General features: G+C 40.7%; 2 protein-coding genes across 2 annotated transcripts in view; both read right to left on the bottom strand.

Annotated features, from left to right (window-relative positions):
• Positions 1 to 161: 161 nt before the first annotated feature.
• kcmf1 (potassium channel modulatory factor 1) lies at positions 162 to 8,356 on the bottom strand. Its single transcript, XM_079364358.1, has 7 exons — positions 8,148 to 8,356; positions 5,975 to 6,142; positions 5,537 to 5,676; positions 3,922 to 4,023; positions 3,629 to 3,812; positions 2,231 to 2,525; positions 162 to 910 (listed from the first exon to the last, which is right to left on the bottom strand). The coding sequence occupies exons 1-7, from the start codon at positions 8,161 to 8,163 to the stop codon at positions 646 to 648; spliced, it is 1,170 nt and encodes a 389-aa protein (XP_079220484.1). The 5' UTR covers positions 8,164 to 8,356; the 3' UTR covers positions 162 to 645.
• Positions 8,357 to 9,039: 683 nt separating this feature from the next.
• The window catches only part of itga1 (integrin, alpha 1), a 43,248-nt gene continuing 29,617 nt past the window's right edge, over positions 9,040 to 22,670 (bottom strand). The window contains exons 11-30 of the mRNA XM_079364498.1: positions 21,112 to 21,259; positions 19,916 to 20,061; positions 19,553 to 19,696; positions 19,167 to 19,418; positions 18,921 to 19,051; positions 18,175 to 18,347; positions 17,931 to 18,082; positions 16,227 to 16,337; positions 14,655 to 14,731; positions 14,273 to 14,399; positions 14,103 to 14,180; positions 13,937 to 14,013; positions 13,760 to 13,849; positions 13,275 to 13,377; positions 13,043 to 13,159; positions 12,837 to 12,935; positions 12,329 to 12,433; positions 12,123 to 12,218; positions 11,911 to 12,024; positions 9,040 to 11,111 (exon numbers count right to left, since the gene is read on the bottom strand). Of these exons, the coding sequence (XP_079220624.1) occupies positions 11,055 to 11,111; positions 11,911 to 12,024; positions 12,123 to 12,218; positions 12,329 to 12,433; positions 12,837 to 12,935; positions 13,043 to 13,159; positions 13,275 to 13,377; positions 13,760 to 13,849; positions 13,937 to 14,013; positions 14,103 to 14,180; positions 14,273 to 14,399; positions 14,655 to 14,731; positions 16,227 to 16,337; positions 17,931 to 18,082; positions 18,175 to 18,347; positions 18,921 to 19,051; positions 19,167 to 19,418; positions 19,553 to 19,696; positions 19,916 to 20,061; positions 21,112 to 21,259 (2,397 nt within the window). The 3' untranslated portion in view covers positions 9,040 to 11,054. The remainder of the gene's footprint in view (positions 11,112 to 11,910; positions 12,025 to 12,122; positions 12,219 to 12,328; positions 12,434 to 12,836; positions 12,936 to 13,042; positions 13,160 to 13,274; positions 13,378 to 13,759; positions 13,850 to 13,936; positions 14,014 to 14,102; positions 14,181 to 14,272; positions 14,400 to 14,654; positions 14,732 to 16,226; positions 16,338 to 17,930; positions 18,083 to 18,174; positions 18,348 to 18,920; positions 19,052 to 19,166; positions 19,419 to 19,552; positions 19,697 to 19,915; positions 20,062 to 21,111; positions 21,260 to 22,670) is intronic.

Below are 22,670 nucleotides of genomic sequence, written 5' to 3'. Positions count from 1 at the left end.
TCTTTTTCTGAGGAACTCAATTTTTGCAAGACTTGAACATGTTTGAAATAACCATTTTTAAAAATAGTTGAAAGCTTTGGATCATTTTTTTTTTTCTCTTTTAAGTTTTAATGACAAGGTCATTAAAAGTCATGCACGCTGCAAATAACTGCATGCAGTAGTAATGGTCACCCATCCAAGCACTTTTTATTTAGTAATAATCATGAACACACACAGCAGCTTCATGAGAGGAGCCTCGGCCCCCTTTGACTTTTTGAACGTGGAGTATTTATATGGAGAGCCGTTTGCATGTCACAGGAAGCAAAGGTGTGCCACAGCTGCCTGTAACATTAACCTGATAAAGAAAAGAAAAGTTATGTGGATTGATTATCAACTTCATATATATTTTATATATATTTATAGATTTCTCTTCTCTCGCTCGCTCACTCAGTTGCTTTAGCGCACTCGCACATTTAGCCCACTTGCTCTCATTTATTTTTGTTTACAATGTAACAAAAATGGTGACAGGCCTGAAATTACAATCACCAAAAACAAACTCAGAAAATAGAGGGAGGAGAGGGAGGAGGCCAGGGAGGACTGCTGCTGTTTGCTGCCCATCACTGACAGTTGCAGCAGAGAGGACACAGTCTGCTTGATGCTCGGACATCAAAGAGGAGGCGGCGGAGGCTCCTTCCCCGTAGAGCTTCTCTCTCGGAGCTGGAGGTTCTCCAGCGCAACATCTAAAGGCATGATTTCCACGCAGCCCATCGCTCCGAAGTCGGCGAAGTCTCGGCGCTCCTCCTCGTCGGAGGAAGAACTCTCCTCGTGCATCAGCGTGGACAGGAGCAGCTCCTGCACGAACAGGCTGCGGTCCGCGCGCTCTCCTTCTAGAAACTGACGCTCCGCTTCAGACATCTTAGGTTCGTTTAACCTGCGCGGAACAATGAACACTGAATTTAAAACTACTTCATGTTGATCATGTCGATGTACCGTCACAGCCATAGTAATAACACAACAATAACATCGGGGAACATGAGCCTTTAATTACTTCAACTTCAGTTAATAGTGAGGAACAACTATCCAGAAGTACTTTTTTTTGTCCCCTTAGTTCTCCTTTTAGCTCGGCTAACAGCTTCCAGACCGTATTTCAGTAACTAAAGATGAGCTCACGTCTGAAAATATGTGAAGGCACAAAAGGACAAGTCTGCTGATAGACTTCCTCATGTCAGAGTTATTCTGAGAAACATGGTGACTAGGATAACGTCAGTCCATCTGCTGGGTTTATCCACATCTCCTGCTCGAGTGAACAAGCTTGAACCTCTGGCCTTCAGGCTGCGAGAAGGGATGAACTGAGAGCTGAACTAACAACTACGTTGGTTTGGTCTTAAAGTGTGGTTTGTTTTAAAATACCATCATTATAGAAAACTGCTCAGCTTATACTTTAGAATGAGACTGATTCAACTAAAGGTGATTGCCGTATGAACGTTTGTCTCAGAAAACTTGGTGTGGGAGGAATTAACCATCAAACAACACCAGTGCAGATCAACTTAAAGAGGACATATCATCCCCCCTTTTCACCTTTTCAAACAGTCCCCCGTTCACTAAATAAAACATCTGTGCTGTGCTTTGGTTCAAATATAACATGAATCATGTTATATTTGAACCAAAAGCTCCGTTTTGGTGTGTGTCTCTTTAAATGCAATGAGCATTAGTAGAACATCACTCCTCTGTAGAACACAATAAAAATGGCACAAATGTTTTGCTCTAGGCTGGGATGGAGTCCATGGGCGGATATACCAGGGGAGGGGAGGGGATTTTCTTCCCAGAATCCAACTTGTGATGTGACAAATGAAAATTTGAAACGGAGCATTTTTCTCTTGTGTGTTAAGACTTATGCAGACCACAAACAAAGGACTGGATGGATTTATTTCAAATTTTGTGGGTCAATATTCACTCAGGTTACCCAAATAAATGTTTTAAAACCTTGAATTTCCCTCGGGATCAATAAAGTATCTATCTATCTATCTATCTATCTATCTATCTATCTATTAGTAGATTTTTCATAATATGTCCCCTTTAAACAATGCATTATAGCAATAAGATGTCTTCTACCTGCTTTTTGAAAAGTGTATTGAGATAATACTTGTTATGAATTGACACTATACAAATAATAAAGATTAATTGATGATAGAAATGCAAATATTTTCAAGTCAACATCACCACCAGTACTTTCACCAAGGGCCACACTCACCGTGCTAATAGGAACTGGGAGCTGTGGGACGAGGACGAGGGGTTGCTTTCACCCACAGTGGCAGTGTTGGCGGTTGCCGTGTTTGGTGGAGGGATGGTGGCGCCAGAGTTGCCCGGGTTGTTGCTGCGTCGCGTGGCGTGCCGACCCGTCTCCACTTGCTGTCGTGCTGCCTGGGCCTGCTGGCGCTCCAACTGCAGCTGCATCTGGAGCTGCTGGAGTTGAGAGGCTGAAGGCCCCGATGAGTTTATCTGGCCCCCCGCCGCACGCCGCACACCTGACAGCTGAGACAACAACTCTGCAGAGGACAAAAAAAAACAGGACTCGCTGTCAGCTGTTTATGAATAACTGGTGATTTCAAAAGGACAAACGAGTAGAAAGATACATTCAAGAAGATGTGAAGGATAGTCAAACCTTCAACTAGGCATGTCTGGTTTGGTTTACACTTTATACTGCTTTGTATTTTTTCAAAAAGAGGCTCTGCTGTTTGAGCTCTGCTGGTGGAGAAAGAGAGTCGACACTACGGTGGTCAGGACGATCACTAACATAAACGCCAGATCCCAAACTTCTGCAAGTTGTGATGTACTTAAAACAGTTTGAGGATTTTTTGTTTACAACTTTGTATGCTTTTGTGTTTTGGCATTTAGCGGGGAAAAAAGCCCCAGTGGGTTGACACTTTTTCATCCGACTGAAATGAAACTTTTTGGTCATGTGAAAAAAGAAATATTTCCCAGAGGGCCCTTTTGATATGGTAATTTACTGTTTTTGTTTTTCTGTTTATGAGCCTGCTAAAACAGTCTAATATCAGAGACACATTCAACCAGAGCGTCGCCCCCAATTTCCACACACTGCGGTCCGTCAACGCCGCGCACTACATCGCAGTTCGCTTCCACTCCAGTCAATCATTGTGTCCATTTCTGCAGCGTGCCACCAGCGAAACCTTTGCACCGTTTTAAACACACTGCAGGCACGGGTCAATGTGGAAGGGAAAAAAACCCCAACATGAACAGGAAGTCAGACGCAAGAAATGCATAGAGCGCCCAGTCAATTTCAAAATAAAGCGCAAAAAACGGCCCCGAACAAACAACTAATCATCCCCAGAGAAACAAAGCAACGTGATGTTTGTCCGTTTTTTTTCTCATTATTCCCCCGTGATCTTGTAGTTTTCCACAAACCCAATCAGTTCCACAAACGGATCCAGCGGGGCAGAGGTGGAGCATGTGAGGATAGGGGGTGATTGAAAGGCAACACGTATCCTAAAGTTAATACTGATTTGTGGATTGGTTAGCTGTCATATAATGAAAGATTTTGTAGGGTATAAAATTTGTTTTGAGCAACAGCACTTTCCGGAGCTGCTGTGATACAATCTGCAGAGCACAGCAGTCTGCTCGTGAGTCTCACCTGCAATGGGGTCCATTGCTTCTCTGTTACTGGGGGTGTAGGTGGAGCTCTGTGATGAGGAGGATGAAAGTCCTCCTGTGGAGCCGCTAGTAAAGTGCATATTTGTCCGCCGTGCTCGAGGACCGCCGAGCCCTCTACCGGGATGGAACATCCTGCGTACATGTCGAACACTGCTGGACTCATCGTAAACAGGCGCAGTTAAGGCTGAATGCAGTGAAGTGTTGTACATATTTGTTAAACAAATGAACAAGTGGCACATGTTCATGGAGTAAGAGTAGACAAAGAAAGGATATTAAATCTCTTGGCGCTCTATGTTCAAGTGTGAGGTGAGCTGTGAAGTCGTCTGTGACGTGGTTGGGGTCGCCTCCTGGCAAGGCCGCACATATTGGACAGATCTGAAATGAGAGATTTGTGTTTAAGAACATGGATACACCAATGATAGCATTTTACCTTCTGCAGCATCGTAACAATGGCACATTGGAAAGAAGCTATGCTAGATAAATAAATTAAAAATAAAAACATCCGAGGTTCATCAGACCCTTTTAAAACCAGCAACACCTGACATGTAAGCTGGACAGGTCAGCTTTGATTAAACAATCGACTGAGACAAGAATTCTAGTTTTTCCTTCACCAACAACTAACTGATGCCGTTAACAAGTAGTGTCTGTGTAGCTCCTCCCTGACACGTCTCATTCTTCTTTGCCATAGAGGTCCATTGTTGTCTAAAAGAAATACTAAAACAAATCCCATGAATGAGCCACACTGTTGAACTTGGCTGACATGTTGATGTACGGTTACAATGAAAACGGCTGCTGTACTTTATTTCGAGTCCTCAGACATTCTCCATCCTGCTGCTGCAAACGCGCATTAATGGACCCGATGTTTATCAATCAAGTAAAGGAAACAGATGCAGCATTTCATCCTGCTTAAACTAAACTGTGAGGGATTGTTCTCAGCTGTCAAATGACAATTTAGTGAATCAAGGATTAATACTACTGATACTAATGAGCCGTTTTAAAGGTCGAATGAGAACTTTTTCCCATCAAACGAAGCAAAAATACAAAAAGTGCCTCTTAAGAACAAATCAACATTTCAACAGATATAGTTGAAAATAGGAGGCGGACCTTATTTCAACATTATGAATTCACATACTGTATAAAGGCGGTTCATATTAACAGAAGTTGGGAATTATTCAAATGAATATTTGTGTTTACTGGAGGAAATGTTTTTGTTGGTTGGTAGATAGTAAGAGAGAATGGCAAATCCTATGCATTAAAGCCTCTTCCTGTACAACCAGGACTTGGTATCACTTGGCGTAGATAGTCACCAAGAGTTGATATATCACTAATCGGCTCAGGCTGAGTCCCTTCAATCACTGCTGGTGACGCTGCCATTGTTTGGCAGTTAACCTGCCGGCCTTGTGGGCAGGCAGGTGTCAGCAGCAGCCTGACTCTCGGCCTTGTTTTCTCAGTTTAGCAGTGGACAACGCTCGTAAAAAAATCCTGCTGTGAGAACGAAGTAATCTATAAATCTGTGTGTACACCCTGGGAAGTCATTTAAGCGGCGTGAAGTGCAGCACTCAATAGTAATAGCTGTCTGAATGAAGAGATGCTGGCGGACAAGGAAACAAAGAAATGCAATTCTAAAGATTCTAAAATAAAATCAGTGGTTGGATGTCAGGTGTAAACACGTCTGCAGGAGCTGCTTTAACACAGTGATACTATTGAAACGCTGATGATGACTAAACCATTACTTTAGGGTTGTGATCTGTTAAAGCAAGCCATGTCTTGAAGCATTTTTTTTCCAGACAACGTGTTTGCAAAAGTCATCCGAGTGTGTCACACGACGTCACACAAAATAATGCTTTTCAGTGCGCAGCGGCGTCATCGCCTCAACGTGTCCACTCACCACCTCTGTTGAAGTCTCTGCATGTTCTGAGGTGACGTGCTCCTGTAGGGACGTCTCCGTGTAGCCCATTTTGCCACAGTAAGGACATGTGAATGACTGGGGTTGCTCTACTGAAAAAGTGTCTCCTCCATAATACAAGTCTGCAAGGAAAAAAAAATAAACAGTATTTGTTACCGTCAGAAAGGGCTTAAGTTATTAACTCATAGAACGTTGTCATAGAACCAAATCACTAAATGATTGACACCACTCATCATTGAAAACATGGATCTTAATGTTATGATCACTTTAGTTAGAAGCTTTATCTGTGTATTTTTCCTGAATCCAGAAAGGACGGTCGTCTCTATTTGATTAGATCCATATATGACACAGGCATGATTACTTCATGTATGACCCAAATGCATCACAACACTGGGTCTTTGTTTATGAGCGGGTCCTCACCATAGTCTACCCTGGTTAATATACACTGCATGGGGTGCTCTGTCGTGTGTCTCGTTGTCGTGGCTCCGCTCTCGTAGCACGATGCGCACAGGTCGTAGTCGTAGCAGATTAAACACTTGAACCGTCGTCCTCGAAAGTTCCCTTTTAAACACGCGTCACAGCTCACACCTGCGGGAGCAAACAAAACAAGAAGAGAGACAGTCGAGTGAAAAAGGTGGACCTTACGCTACAGATTCCTTATGGCTGCATCTGCTGAGCTCTCTGCAAAGTCTTTCTGTCGGCCAGTCTCCTGGACAAGAGCATGCGTTTTGGAGAGGCACCAACCCACAAGTGCCAACAATGAAGAACTCTGACATTCCAGCCAATTTCACAAGCAAGGTCTCAAAGAGGCAACTCAGAGGTATGCTACTAAAATCAGAAGATATGAAAAGTATTACAGGCGCTCGCTCTTTACAGCCCTGTGTAAACATTCTCAAATAATATTATTTCTAGTCAACATGAAGCAAAATAGTCACAAGAAAGAGACTTTATTTGTATTCCATCCTAACATGCTAATCCTATAAGAAGCAATCATACGAAATATTTCTGTAACTCTCTGCTTTTCTACTTTTTACTACATCATTACAGGGAGATCTATTTATGCAAGAACTGTTCAGGCTTACTGTTTAGTATTTTTTTTTTTTTTTAAATCTATGAGCAATTTCATCATTAGAAACAATAAAACTCCTGCCTGCTGACATCTCCTTTTAAAAGCGAAAAGAACACCTTCCTTGGCAAACGAGTATGGGAGGAGAATTCCTCTGCACAGAGTAATCTGACGTCTTAGAATACAAAGCATCAAACACAGAGAGAAAATCTACTCAAAATGTGACTTTAATTAACCGTAGTTATCAGCTCTGGTTGACTCACTGTCACTTTAACCTGCCATACACTACACATTTCTTCACTGTCCTGTTGAGTTCACCCCCCCCCCCCCCCATTATGTATAATGTATAGCTGTATACAGCTTCTTCTATTATTTTTCAGATTGTATTTATGTTACTATTTTATTTGGCATTTCACTTTTTTGATTTCTGTATTGCTGCTGAAATGCCTGAATGTCCCCACTGGGGATCAATAAAGTATTATCTTATCTTATGGGCTGATTAAAGGTTGGTGACAGTAAACACACAGGTAAGAGAATCACCTGAGAAGAATATTAAACTAGTGCCTTCCTCGTGTGGACATACAACTAACTTAAACAACGAGTCTCAAAGAATTCTTTAACTAGAAGGGACTTAAACACAAAACCCTATGTAACCCTACTTTTAAAAAATGTAAAGCTAATAACTTCATGTTAGCAATATCCGACTTAGATGCGTTTACACTAACATCACAGCAACTTTATCATGCAGTTAAACAAGATAACCTTATGTGTGGCCTGCTTCATCAGGGCTTGAAATGAACCAAATGTACAGTCCCATCTGGTTAGCATTGAAACTTTACCCCCCATGGCTTGTTTGCTAAGTAGCCTGAAAGCTATCAAACTTGGTGACTGGTTTAATGGTGAAAGGCCTCACACACTTTCTGTCTCCTTCTTCTTCTTGATGACAGTGCATTCGCTAACAACATTAGGAGGTTATATGACCAGACGGGACAGTAATGGCCCTTACATTAAAGCTTCTGATTCTTTACTAACTAACCAGTAACCGACCGTAATAGTCGGTGGTTATAATAGCTGTGTTAGAGGATATTATACTGTTCTGATAATACGGTTGTGGTCACCGCTATGAGCAACATTAACGGACACTAGCGACTCCCTTATGTTAGCATACATTAGCCTTCTCGCTAGCCAAGCTAACGAAAGGCAACGCAGCACCTAGCAACGGCTAACTGCTAAGCTCCGCAATGTTGCCGTATCATTGCAGACGGGCTTCACGAAAGTTACAACCGTTTGACTCAAATAAGATGATATTGCGAATAAAATTACACATCAGTAGCAGCCAATTAATATGTATGTTTGATGGCAACCCCCCTCCAAAAAAAAACAAGCCGCGAAAAACGCTGCATGCACCCCTCCACCCCCCACCCTTGAATCGAATAAGCACTTAGCAGAGCTTAGCTTGAGAAGCTAGCCGCTCAGGTAATGTAGCCTGCAAACATAGGTGCTGTGTGGAGCTGTTTATCAACTCACCCTCATGTCGGGACATCCTACAAACAGAGACACAGCCCCTCCTCGGGCTCCCCACCGCGATTTATGGGGAACAGCGCAGTCTTTTAAGACACTAAAGTGGGGGGGAAAGCTTCTACCCTCGCTTCTTTTTCGAGCAAGATGGATCCGCCAGCAGCTTACAGTTTGTTCTGCTTCCCCTCCCAGAGTGTCACTTATCGCTGAGTGTCGCGGGGTGACCGCTAGGCGGCGCACTCCTACATGAAATCACCTCAAGGGGTTAGGGAGCAATTAGTACCCTAATTTTTGCCTCGCAGGACTCTCGACTACAGCAATAAGTAATATACTCTTATATCGAGTTTTTTTTTTTTTTTAAAGTGGTGTCACAGTCATTATTCAAATAATAAAATTAATTATAGCATTATTAAATAAAAGGAGTTTACGGCTGAACAAACAAATAATACTCCATATGTCCTAAAAATACTCAAATGAGTACAAAACTGTAGTCTACTCAATTATTACGAGTCTAAATATTCATAAATCCTTTCCAAGTTTCAAAGATATTCTCAAAACACATTATTTGATTAAATTATTAATCTTTGCACGCCTTCAATGTAAATGTCTTATTACGTTTACTTATGCATCTTTTTTGCACTCCATACCACTGCACTTATTTAGTCTTTTACAGATTAGTCTTTGCTTATCATCTGTTTATTGTGATATTTAATGTTATACCTTTGTATAACCATAGACAGGAGTTCAATTCCTTAACGCTGATTCTGTTTCTAAAAATGTTTTAAATTCACATTGACAAGCAAATGTCATATCCATCTATCCGCCCATCCACCCCCCTAAAAAACTAGGGTTAGCAAATCTGTTTATATTCAATGATGTGACAAACAAAAGGAGAATAACATAACATTTGTAAAAAGTTTTTATTTTTGTACTTAGGATTCAATTAATCTCTGTGCTGATGTGGACGCATACAGTCTGACAAACCAGTGCATTACATTGAAGACTTCACAGCAGTGTAGAAGGCTGGGATAGAGCTCAAATATCTCACTTTGTACTTTTTACCCATGCTCAAAAGGGAACAGCAGATGGTAAAATCCAAAGACCACCTTAGGTGAGCAAAGTGAGACCCATGACTCCACCTTGGTGCATAAGACTGATGTAGCCCAATCTTAAAAGACACACACATTCTGTACATACAATCTATTACATGTGCTTCTTGTCAACAGTGGAGAGCGAGAGCTAAGGGGTGTTTTTTCTAAGAATCAAAAGTGGCCTCTTCTTGTCTCTGAGCTTTTTGGGGCAGAGACACACTCTCCTCAATATACAACATAATCTCTTTTAACATAGTGTGTCGCTGTGCAACTTCTTTAACAAGATAGAGACAGAAACATAGAAGAATCTCCTTGTAGGTGTTAACATTGAGCTTTGAGAGAGTTCAGTTTGCTACGTTTTTGTGTTACATTTTGTAGCTTGTCTAACAAATCACATACCAATATATCATTCTGTATATGGCAACTGCTGGTGAATGGTGACACTCTTTTCTACAATGGAAGAAGTTGTACCTCCTTTACCCTAATTAACAATTTGATTCAAAATATTCTACAGAAAATCTTATCTAAATCATGTAAAAGATGGAAAGCAGTCATTCATCAGGTTTGAAACGTTAACTTTCAATGAAAACAAACTAAAGTAGTGGATACAAACCCTTATCTTCACGTATAATTGCAATTCTCTCTTTAAAATATAACAACATTTACATATTTTTATCAGACATGAAATTGTGAGATGGGCCAGATATTTTTTATGCATCTAATGTTAATGTCATCATTCATGATACTCGTAGCACCTGAGCAAAATCATCTTCTGCAACCATTGATCACACAAAAACAAACCGTGGACAACATCTTTTAAATTACAGGAAAATAGCAAAATACAATTATGTACATTTTTTAAAGCTTTACATTATTGAGCATTTACTAATATTTACAGTACAATCAAAGTTTGGGATTTTGAGGGCGCAGCGTTCTTTAACCAGACCTGATTATAAACATTTAACATCCAAGTTTGTTTGTTGATTGTTATATTATTTTGAAACTGTGGAGAAAAAAAGCATACAGACTGCACCTTTAAATACATCTCAGGTCAGTGTCTTTAGTCAACATGAAGAGAGCCAGGATGTCCCATGTTACATTGTTAAAATTCAGCAAAAACACCAAAACAAAAACTAAAATGGTATAAAATGCTAAAAGGTTCAGTGTTCTGTAAAACTAATCAGCACATAAAACGAGAGTCTACGCTATCAAACAGACTGCTTCAACACATTTCAAGTCCACATGTTGTGTGTTGCACGAGGGATTAGGACATTTTACACGGTTGCTGTAAAGACAAAGAAAGTGTTTGAGGTTGCTTGGGCCATACTCTGAAAAACCTGAGTTCTTTTCTTTCCTCTAAAGCTTGAGTGCAGATGTTGTAGCTCTGAAGATTTTTGGTCTGCTGTACTCTACCAACAGATGCCTGCTAAGTAACGGTTTATTCATCTTCCTAAACAGAGGGAACTGATGTTATTTCTACTGTACACCTGCAAGAAAGAAGCATTCCTAGAACAAATAGTATTTGCAAAAATTCTGTATAAAGTAACATTTTGTACAATTAAGAGAGACTGTCTCTCTTTCTTTGACACCTCCTTTAAAGCCCCTGTGTTGTAGCCTGATGCTAGTCACAGAACAATGTGTAGGGTTTAAAGTATTTGCAAACATTATTTGACCCGAGCCTTTATTGGAAACAGTGAACAGTGTCTGTACTTTCCAAGATGTCAGTGTCGCACTTTTGGCGGTTCTTCCATTCGTCCGGCTGTCTGTTGTGCGAACTGTTAGCTGTGGAAACAGTCGGTCAGAGATCTGCTTGCTGCTTGAAACTTTAGTCCATCATGTCCTCCTTCGAGTAGTCCCTGGATTTTCTCTTGAAGAAGCCCATCTATAGAAGCAAAAACGCTTAGTTACAAAACTAACTCTCCAAACAGTTAACATGACTGTGGGTAACACTTATCATTTTCAAAAGCAAAACAGAGCTTGTTTAGAATAAGTCATTCAGTACAGTGTGTGCCAAGGATGACAATAACATATGTTCATATTTATATATTCATATAACATATTTATATTTATGTACCAGCCTGTAAACATGTTTATTTATGCTGTAAAAACAGCTCTTTTTGCCAGTCATGTGTATGCAACTTCTGGTGTTCCTTGAGCCAGCCTCAAGCGTACATTCGACGAACTGCAGGATTTTGCACTTCTGTTACAATGTCAATGTTATCACGCGATACTAGGACGTGGTGCTTAACACTTTGTGTACCTCAAGTGAAGTTTGTCTTGTACTCTACAATAGTTCTAAACAAGATAAACACACGTAAATCCACAATGAAACAATAGTTTCACATTTGTTGCAAGCACCTGAAAACATAAAGATTGATACCACTCTCAAAAAGAAAAGCAGACCTTAGCATCCAGGTTTGACACAGGAAGATTACTAATTCAAAAAGTAAAATAAATCCACAAACCATCACCCCTGATTCCAGCTGATAAAAACGTTATATTATAATTGGATTTTTTTTTTTTATGTGTTTGTTGTTTTTTTATAGCAGGTTACTGTATTTTTTTTTTTTTTATCTTTATCTGCGTTTCGTTTTCAATCCAAGTACTTCATTGAAAAAAACCATTATAAATGGTGACAAGGTATTCAAAGATCTAAAATACTCTGCATTAGGACATTTTACCTTCCAGAGGGCAAAGATGACAAGTGCTAAGATCAGCAGTCCTATCAAAATGCTGAGGATGATGATCCATATAGGGATTCCTCCTGAAGCCTCCTTCGTGACCTGGATCTTCACCTAATAAGCAAACAAAGACATGGGATGAATGTAAACATACACAGACACATTTTATATTAAAAAAAAGACGATAAAACCACCCAAACTTTCAGACTTACACTTCTGCTCCTGTCGCTGCTACTTAGTTCAAACAGGCTTTCATCTCTGGCTCTTAACGTGGCGTTCACAAACATATACAGACCGGAAAACTCGCCCTGTAAGAGGAAACAACTTCAACTTTGTTTTCTGTTTGTTTTCCATTTTCCTCCCAGTTATTTAATTCTTCAATATATTCCCATCTATGGAAAAATCTAATAAAACCTACTTTGATGAATGTAGGCTTCCACACTCGGAAGGTGACGTTGACCTGTCCATATGTAGCCTTGGGGATAAGGCAGCTAAATGATGCACAAAAGTGGCTTTCACAGCTCTGTAGTGAAAATGAACACACACACACACACACACACACACACACACACACACACACACACACACACACACACACACAGAGTTAGATGGGAGAAAACATGCACACATTTTTCATGACTGATGACACAAAAGCTGATCTTACATGACAATGCTAAAAATAAACTTTTTGTGTGTTGAGCTGCTGATTCAGAACTGTAGGTCATTTATGTTGTGGCATAAGGCGAACAAAAAATCAATTCTAAATGCAATTGTATCATTAGTCTTTGTTTTTACATAACAGTTTCTATGCTGTCTAAATACCCCCAGTGTATGTATCTATACATATAACTCTGTTAAAGTGACATTTAAAAAAGAAAAAAAAATTAAATTCATGAAACAATGCAAATATATCCCTCATTGCTTACCAATATATAAACACCGAGGGTTTCTTTCTTTGGGTCAGGTTTTATAACAGCCGGGGGAATCCTCAAAGGGTTGATCCAGTTATCTGCATCGCATATCAACTGGAGAGGGAGAGAAGAAGGTATGCAGATGGGTCTGTGTGTGTGTGTGTGTGTGTGTGTGTGTGTGTGTGTGTGTATATGTGTGTTTGTGTGTGTGTGTACCATACCTGTGGGCTGGCATGAACGTTTGTTAGGTACAGTAAGTGGTTCTGATGAGGCGATAGATGAGGAAACATCACTGTCAGGTAGAGGGGCGGAGTTTCCATTTCGCCTGACTTGTGCACCTGAAGAGTATTTGAGATGGGGAGTGAAACTTCAAGCATAACTTATGTGCATACAGCTTTAAACTGTATGTCTGTATTAATAAATCATCACGTGATTTCTGTCAGAAAATGTTACCGTGTAGCTGAGGTTGACCTCCTCTCCAATCATCTCCGTTTCATTGATTTTTGTGGGGTACTGCTCCCCGTCTTTGACTACAATGTGATGATCCACAGGCCGACTAGACGATGCGTTAAACAAAAAAACAGATTAGATTTTACAGATCTCAATCAGAGAGTCATTTTGAAAGTTTTTTGTAGCTTTAGAAAGAAAACATCTTAGAGTCAGAGAAGTTCAAATGGTGTCACTCGACTCAACATTCGTAAAGGCTGAAGACTTCTAGTTTGAAACTGAAAAACAAACTGAAGACAGACTGACTGTAAGTTACCAGACTATTGTAGCTGGTATTAGCACATGATAGGCTAATCTCAAACTGTCTACTGTAAGGTTGATATTTGGGTAATGCCGGCGTCTGAATTTCTTGCTATGACAGTGATGTTGTTTGAATATTGAATCAACTTTTATGATGCAATGTCGAAAAAGTACCCTCCTCAGCTACTCACACTGAGAAAATGAGTCCAGGTTCATACTTGACAGGGATGGAGATTAGCACTGTGTTGTCATGTAGAGTCGAATCCAGCTCTTCACTGTCACTGTGGGAAATAATGAGAAAGTGAGGAAAACAGCTTTAAGCTGTAAAAAAAAAAAAAAGACAAAAGATTGTGCTAATATTCACTCACCTTGTCGCCGTCACATTGATCTGAATCACTGCCTGAACATGCTTGAGATTGACCTCGAATTTGACTTTAAAATGTTCCTGTGAATATAACATGAAATTGCATCTTTACTGAGCATTAATAACAGGAAACAAATACAGTGTACAAAGTAGAAGATGCTGAAACTCACCTCTACATTGCTCCCCAAAAAGGGGTATCCAACAGCACACTCCACTTTGGTGTTATTCAAAGAGCAAGTCATGTCTGGCTGATAAAACAAAATAAAACAAATATCATCACACATCACTTCTATCTATCCCGAATACAAAGATAGAGACAGAGGAGTTCTCGAGGTCTCACCTCCACTTTGACATAATTAATGTTTGGTGAGAAGCTGAGGGTCACTTTAGTGTTGTACGCATTGTCTTTGCTGTTTCTAACGTTGACGTTCACTTCAACTCTGTCTTTGATCGTTTTGATCATCATCCTGCAGGAGAAAAGGGAACGCGCCAGCACGCTAGATTAACATGCACGTACACTTTCCCCCCACAAGGGGTCAGACATTCATTTGAAAGCTTTGCTGCTCAGTGCTGCAGCTTGTGTGAACCTAACATACAGTAACTAAAACGCCATAAACATCTTTGGAATAAAACAGCTACAACAGAGTCTGTGTTACGACAATATGCAACATATGCCCACACAGTTATTGAAGTGTGTGAAATGTGAGTAAATGCCGACTAACCTTTTAACACTTGGCTCAGCTTTGAGAGAGAGGTCAGCAATGCACTTCTGATCACTGCCACAGTCCACTAAAGGAATCTGCAAGAGAGGAAGAGAGAAGTGAAATTCCTCCCCAGATAAAAATGGATTCAAACTTCGATTGACTTCTCCATGAATATTTGAGGAGGGAACATTTCTCTTTTATTACCCTTATGTCTTTTTGTGAGTTTTGTGAGGAGCACAATTAAGGGCATACAAACTAGTTTGTACAGTGCATGCCCTCATCGACTGCCTTGCATCGTCTCCACTAAAGTAGTGTGGAGCATCGTCACAGTAGGCCCTGACTGGCCAATATTAGGGGGGAAGAAAATCCAATATCGATAAATCGGCCAATAACTTTCTTCAATCTGTTCAATCAATGAAATCGTGAATTTGGGAGAAAGTTTGCAAGGATGTCAAAGAAAGACACCAAAGTTGGTTAGTCGATGTTTGAAAAAGACTGATAATGATCTTTTAAGATCTAAAATGACAGATTAAAATGTTTAACATCTTAAAAAAAAAGACTTTTGAGATTTTGAAAGATTTTTTTCAAGATAAAAACATGTTAAAGAATTTAAAAGATTTTAACAGTTAAGGAGAAAGTTGTTTTAAATCTTGTTTGTGGAGAGAATAGAAAGCCTGACGCTGTTGCTCTCAGCAGAATATTGTAGGGTACGTCGAAACTATTTCAGGTCATTTTTCTGAACTACTGAAGGCCCTTTAGAGAAATAATCAGTGCAATGAGAATCTAAATATGCTGCTGCAGTTTATTTGTTTGTTACCACTTGCAGTTCTAAAGGGTGCTTTCAGGCGACCTTAATTTCCGTTCCCTTTCCCCCCCTGGAGTGTCTTCGGGTCATAGTCGTATTCGTTCCCATTCTCAAGGCTCTCCCACCGGACCGTTTAGATCGACAGTGTTTATAAACTCTCCCAAGAAAGAGACTAGAATATCATGTGCAGCACAATGTCAGAAGAAAAACTGCAGCTTCCGCTCGATGACTTCCCTTTTCTTTCTCTGTGTGTGTGTGTGTGTGTGTGTGTGTGTGTGTGTGTGTGTGTGTCCTTCTCTTCCTTTCAATAACAAAAACAGGAGAAGTGGTCACAACGCTTCCTCACGCCCGTGTGGACGCTCATAAACACATCACGTATGATCCTGGGTTTGAAAGTAGCAGGAGGTGGCGTTGTTTGTCATGTGTGTGTTTTCACACGCTCGGGCTTTTATTGCATTCTTTGTGTTACGAGTTGAAGATTAATTCTCATGTCGCATTTCACCTCTTTATCTGGTCACATCACTCATTGAAACAATTATCTGGACAGCCTCTTGTTAGAACAACTATGCATGAGGGAGTGTGGGAATTCTGTCAGTGTTGAAACACGGACGCAGCCTTTTAGGAAACTCTGAAGGATGGCAGTCAGCTGTTGCAGATGCTAATGTGCTGGAACAGAAGCAGGTCTGGAGCCAGAAAACCTCAAATCTTCCCAGTTTGATTATTGTTTTTTGGCAGTTAAGCGCTGAAAGAGACTATTAAAGGCGTATAGAAGTAAGTCTTCTCACTGTCTTATTGATGGACCTGGGGAGGTTTTCATCCAGGACGGGGCCTTGGTCTTCATCAGCGAGTCCAAACTGCAAAGACACCATGAGAGGGTCTCGGAAGTCCAGCCGGGTCTGTCCAGGAAAAAAAACAAAAAACAAAACAGGTCGACAGTAAAAGATGAGGGTGGAGAACAAAGGACGGAGAATAATTAAAATGATGGAAAATCGAGCAACACTCTAAAAGTGCTAAGGGACATGTGGGCGTGGCCAGACCATTTTTGATTGCCTTGTTTTGTTTGCGTCTTATCATTCGTGCTGTGGAAGCAACGCATTCTGAGCAATCAGGATCTTCTGAGAAATGATCACATCTATCACTAAAGCGAAATGATCCTATGATAACCTCACAGAGAAATGACTGTAAAGTTTGTACTGCTTGCCGTTGCAGTCAGGTTTCAAGGGCTGAACTGGGACACAGCTACTGCCAAAGCGTTTTGCACGTTGCGTATCGATACAGTACAAGTATACTGGTGGAACAACAGAGAACTGTCGTCACCCACTGGAGTCAAACTGCTTACTTGCTAAAATCGTCAGATCAGCAATAATTGAAAAAAAAAAAAAAAAAAACTGTGTGAGTTTGCGAGGCCTTTTGGTAAGTGAAACTAAAAAAACTAAAACTGACAGAAGGGAGTGGAAAGGCATACATGTAAGTCTCTCTTGAACCTTTGCCGAATGTTGATTAAACTATAGAAAGAGTTGAGGAACACATGCTGCATCTTTAGTGCATTATGATTCTACAATGCAGACATGCTAGACTACATTGTTGCAGCACACACTAAGAATTCTGCACATCTGCTTTTAGTTCATACAGCTGCTGTTCAGGTTTCTTCATACTTGGTCCACCTTGTAGCCAGGTAATACAGTTGGGGGGGGGGGGGGGGGGGGGGGGTTGGGGGTTCTGTGTCCCATATGAATGTATCTGACCTTTCAAAACCTCTGCGCCGGCCTTTTATGGGAAGTTTTTGCCCCAACTGGTGCATTATTTAGAACAGAGCAGGTATTCATGCACAGCAACAGCAGCTGTTTTCACTGATTAGTTCCCCTTCAGCTCTCACCCAGAGGCAGCTAATCAGAAAAATCCATTGCTGCATGCTGTAGTAAACTGGGAATCATCGTACACATGTCTTTAAATGTCACTTCGCTGGGGGAAACCTCTTCATTCGCTAAAGCAGAGAGTGTAGCTTTAATGTTTTACATTTGATGAACAGCCTGTTACATGCTCGTTTGGCCACTTGTAGTAATATCCCTTGTCCTCAAATGTCATTTTTGTCAAATTCACCAAACACCTAATTCATTCTCATTCTCTTTATGCATTTTCCTTTTTCTCTCTAAATCTCAGAGTGTCTGCAGATAATTTATCACAGCGAGCAGCACTGGGCTGAACTCGGCATGCTTTGATCAGAACGGGTCTGTTTCATGTTAGAAACGATGTGTTCCTGCTCTGCAGAACACTGCTCACAGCTTTGTCCTGTCTCCTCTCCGACTCCAGACAATGTTTACACCCCCAACAAGTCCTGACGTTCATGAATGAAGGTCACAGATTTCAAAGATAATTTCGATACTGTGCCTTGTGGATATGTGGTTAAAAATGTACTTTTGGGTTGAATTGTCACAAGTAAGAAAGCATAACTAACCCTATGTGAATGTCATAAAGATCAGAGTACTTGCCGACATCTTGAAGGTTTCTTGCACACATTTTCTCTCTCTGTCTTTGATGGTGAATCTCCTCGTGATCCTTCGATCGCTTTTATCGTCCGTGTTGATAAATGAAGCCCGAGCTTTTGCACGCAGAGCATCCACAGTCAGATCATAACGGATTTCTGACACATCAGATAAGAAAACATGTAGTTTAAAATAAACAACACTACAGGCAGGGGGGGGAAAGCTTCATGTTGGATGAGGACTTGCTCACCTGCAGCAGATGTTGAGCCTTGCTCAGATTTGATGCTGTACATGAAACACACCTCAGTTTTCACACACACAGATTTGGGTTGTCCAGGGTCGCACTGATACTGCACCTGCTGCAGGTTGATTTTAACAGGGTCAAAGGTCATGTTGGCATGGAGCTCTGCAACATCTCTGGACCTGGTGAAAAAAAGACAAAAACAAGCCAGTTGCACATTTATGCAATATGTGACTTTGAGTTTTGAACAAAATATGGGATGCATCTAAAGCGCATAACTTGGCCTTAACTTCTTTTAGTCAACTGTTGGGCTTTCTAAAACACAGCCAGTTCTGCAGGAAGAACAGCCGCCTGCTGCCAAATCCTGTTTAAACTTTAAGCCACTTGGGAGTTGGAGTTTTCACACAGCTTAGCTGAGCCTCTGCCAGTAGAAACTGTGGGAGAAGGCCTGCCTGGGAAGTTAAATCATTCTGTGGGCTGATGTTTAGAAACTTTGTGGGTTGAAGCCTGTAGGCCGGTATCCAACAGTGAGGTACAGAGCCAAAGGTTTAAACAGAAAGATCATTAGGAAGCTGTTGGTCTCAAGCCTACACGCCCAATGGGACTTAAACAGCTGTCTAAACCCGACAAAACACAATGCGACAGGGACATGTAGGATCATGTCGGCAGGATACGGTCACTGCTGCTTATGATGTTGAATCAGAAAGTATACTTTATGAGTGAATTTTTAGGAGGTCGGGTGGTCCATGTCTCACCAGAATAGTGAAGCACCGCCCAGACCTCCAATGGTAACATCCGTGATGCCATCTCCATTAAGATCCATGACTCCGTGTATGGACTGACCGAAGAATTTCACCTTTTCTCCATCACCTCCTGCAGCGATGCGCTGGAGAAAAAATACAGAACCAAAAGAGCACAATGAAATAGATGTGGAGGAATTAGCATTTTACTTGGGTCCAGTCATATTGACCCAAATAAGGTGGCACGAGAACTTGGCTCACCTGTACGTATTTCTCTTTCAGTGACGTCTTGTCTCCGTGGTAGATGTAGACGGCCCCGCGGTGGTCGTTCTCAAAGGGTGCCCCGATGGCCACATCATTGAACCCGTCAAGGTTGAGATCTGTTACGGCTGCGATGGCTGTACCAAACCGGGCGCCGCATGGCTCGTTTTTATTCGAGCAGCTTGCTGAACGGGCGGTACAACAGGACTGATTGACAGGCTTCAAAGTGAACTCATGTTCAAACTGGCCGACCTGGAGCAGAAGCATGCAAAAAAAAAAAAGAGAGAGAGAAACAAAGGAGATTGCAACTTGTGTGAGAACTTCTGTGAGAAAACTTCTAAAGGCTGTCTCTTTTAAAGACCAACATGATTTTCAGTCTTCCTTACCTGGTTGAGTTTGAAGACGTAGACTTGACCCTGCTCATCTCTTTCTTTGCCCATGAACATTGGAGCGCCAACCAAAAGGAGATCTGTGTAGGAGTCTCCATCCACATCAACAGTCTGCAGAACACTGCCGAAGTAGGACCCAATCTGCGCAGAGGAACCAGAAATCACATGACTGTTAATCCTGTAAGCAATTCATTTTTACTCATCTGCTTCTGACCTCCATGAACACATTTTGAGCAACGTCATTTTAGAGATACTAAGCCTTTCTCTTGACGAAGCTAAGCTAAGTGTTCTAGGATCTATCCTCAAGTACAAGGGACTGTTGCAAGTAAACTTCCCAAAACACAAACCAAAGAGTCCCACCTGTTCTCCTTTCAGTATCTGTGAGACGACAACATTGTTGTTTTTATTCAGACGGTAGATCACAACGCGGCCTGTGTGGTTGTACCGAGGTGCCCCTGAGATGTAGAGCACTCCATCAGGGGTGGAGGCTGACTGGACATCGTAGCCTGCAGTGAAAACATACTGGATTCAATACATACAGAAGCAAAACATAATCAGGAATGTGTCACACAATATATGCACATACCAATGCCATGAGAAAAACACACTCTGACACTTTCCATAGGATATTTTTGAATGCTCTTGTTTACATCTCACTGTGTCAAGGAAACTATAAAACACTGCTACAGGAAAACGCACAAGTGTGCACACACACACACACACACACACACACACACACACACACACACACACACACACACAAATAGGCTTTCTCTGCAGTAAGACCTTTATGTACGAGCATGTGCCAACAGCTGAGTTTACGTTACGCAAGCCTGGACCTACCAGTCCTCTTACTTATGACATGTTGATTAAATAACTTCATATTAAGATGCTGCGGTTGCTCGACAGGCCATAAAAGGCAGCAAGACGGAGAGAAGAAGCTACATTTATTATTTATGTGACAGAGGGAAAGAGACAGAGAGGCATCTGCTGTCAGAGTCAGACATGTACATGACTTACTCTTCCATCCAAGAGACTCAATATTTATTCTGCAGCTGTAGAATGTCAATAAATCTCTTGAAAGATCAAAATGATCCCTTTTAATTTAACACAAACACACACTCGGCTCAGATAAGTTGTAAATGTAAATATAAAATCTGCCTTCCAATCCAATCTCACCAACACATGCATTTTTGTATTAGCGATTAAAGCTGTGGAAAACTTAAAGAAAATGCTCAAAAAGCTGTATTTCAGATGTTAAATACCTCAGTGCACATTTATTGGCCAACATAAATAAATAAATAATAAATAAAAATAATGACGTACAATTTTCTTGTTTTATTGTCCAAAAGCAACGTAAATGCTGCCCCATATCTTCAAAGAAATCTCCCGAAAACCTCTGTATAAAAGGGACCAGGATCTGTATATCCACTTCAAATGTACTGTAATATGCATCCTGTCTATATACTACATCCATCCTCTACACAGGATCCCGTCACTTAATTAATAAAAAAAAGGCTGAGTGGGGAACTTTAAGATGTGAGGAGTCAACTCACCGAGGTATCCAGCGAGTCCTTCATACCCCGCCTCAGTCTCTGGGTCGTAGAAATCTAAGTTCCCCGGGACGATTGTTTTATCAGCAGTCTGCATCACCACTGTCCCGTTCCAGTCATACGCTCCCACTGCTCCCAGCAACACTCCATCCTACATGTGACAACATGGATGTTGGATAAGATTAGTTATATTACCCGATTCATTTCTTTATTATTAGTTCGTGATGGTGTTGGAAGAAGTTTCTTTTACTCAAGTTATTATTAGCAAAATGTACTTAAGACCCATAATTATTAATATTGTTAAAGGTTTTTACTGGTGATTCACATCATTGATCCAAACAGTTTGGATTTTTTGGATTTTTCAAGTGAAGATCACTTTAAATAATGTGTTTCCTTTTGTTTGGATTCAACTGTAGACAATATATTTCAGAGGTTGGAAATAAATTTGTGTTTAAAACTTGATCGAGCTCTCAAAAAAAGGTAAAAAGGTCCAACATTTTTCCTTTCACGTAAAGTGGAGACGAGGTATAAAACAGAAAAATGCAAACACTGAGTAAAGCAGTAGGTTGAATTTACTGTACGTGTAGTGCTGAAGTATATGTACGTATTTATTTTAAATAGTACTATTAGTACTGAAACATTTTTTCAATTAATCATTTACACTGAAAGCTAATCTAAATCAATTTCATAAACCAATCAAAGTAAAATGTAAATAGTTCATGGGCTTTGTTGTGAAAATAGAGTAATATGTGCATATCTTTATTTTAAACCTCTTTCAAGTTATAAAACAATTGTGACATTTTTCAATTCTTTGTTGACTTAGAGAAAACTGAGAAATGTTAGTTTCAGTTTCACAACACAACAAATATAGACACAAAAATAGATATATCATTCTCTTTTGATCTGGGAGGAAACAGAGTTATCTAACAGGAGGGGTCACAGGACAGTCTGAGTCTAATTACTCTCAATGAGGTGCATCAACAGGCTCTTAACCTTCCACTGTGACCCTCCACAATAAAAAGAAGTCTTCTTTATTTATGTCTGGTTTTATAAAGTTGAATGAGCCACTGCAGCCCTAGAGACAGTGTACACAGTGATGGAAGAGGTGATAAACGTGACTCAGGAGCAGGAAGAGAGGGGCGCCTGTTTGTTTTAAAATAGATATAGGAAATACCTAATGAATGAACACAAGGGGCAAAAGCAAGAATGTTGTTTTTACCCCAGTGAACAAGCATCTGATTCAACGTGCGTCGCTGTCTGTTGCATCTTGTTTGGCTTTGGCTCTCTATCTGTCTGTCTGTGCACACTCTCATGCAATCAGACTAGACACGCTCAGTCTGAAGTCTGCAGCCAAGGGGACAGAGAGAGTCTGTGTCTGAAAATGTCTGCTGACCGAGGTGAATCACCAACGGGTTGATGATGCACCACAGATAAAATTGTAGAATTGTGTCTAGATGAGTTTATTAGCAGAGTAAACATTTTCATTCGAGTACAAGGAATAAACTATTTCTGTTTAGCTAAATGCCTACAGACATGTGAAGCTTGATGTGATCTAAAGATAT

This window comes from Symphodus melops, assembly GCF_947650265.1.
Source record: "Symphodus melops genome assembly, chromosome: 16".
Classification (NCBI taxonomy): Eukaryota; Metazoa; Chordata; class Actinopteri; order Labriformes; family Labridae; genus Symphodus; species Symphodus melops.
The sequence above is the reverse complement of the archived record's forward strand: the minus strand, read 5'-3'. Positions and strand labels throughout refer to the sequence as shown.

Coding starts and splice junctions, on each gene's coding strand:
- kcmf1 (XM_079364358.1), bottom strand. Junction 4,024..5,536: donor CAGAGACTTCAACAGAGGTG/GTGAGTGGACAC, acceptor CTCTCATTTCAG/ATCTGTCCAATATGTGCGGC. Junction 2,526..3,628: donor AGCAATGGACCCCATTGCAG/GTGAGACTCACG, acceptor TGTCCTCTGCAG/AGTTGTTGTCTCAGCTGTCA.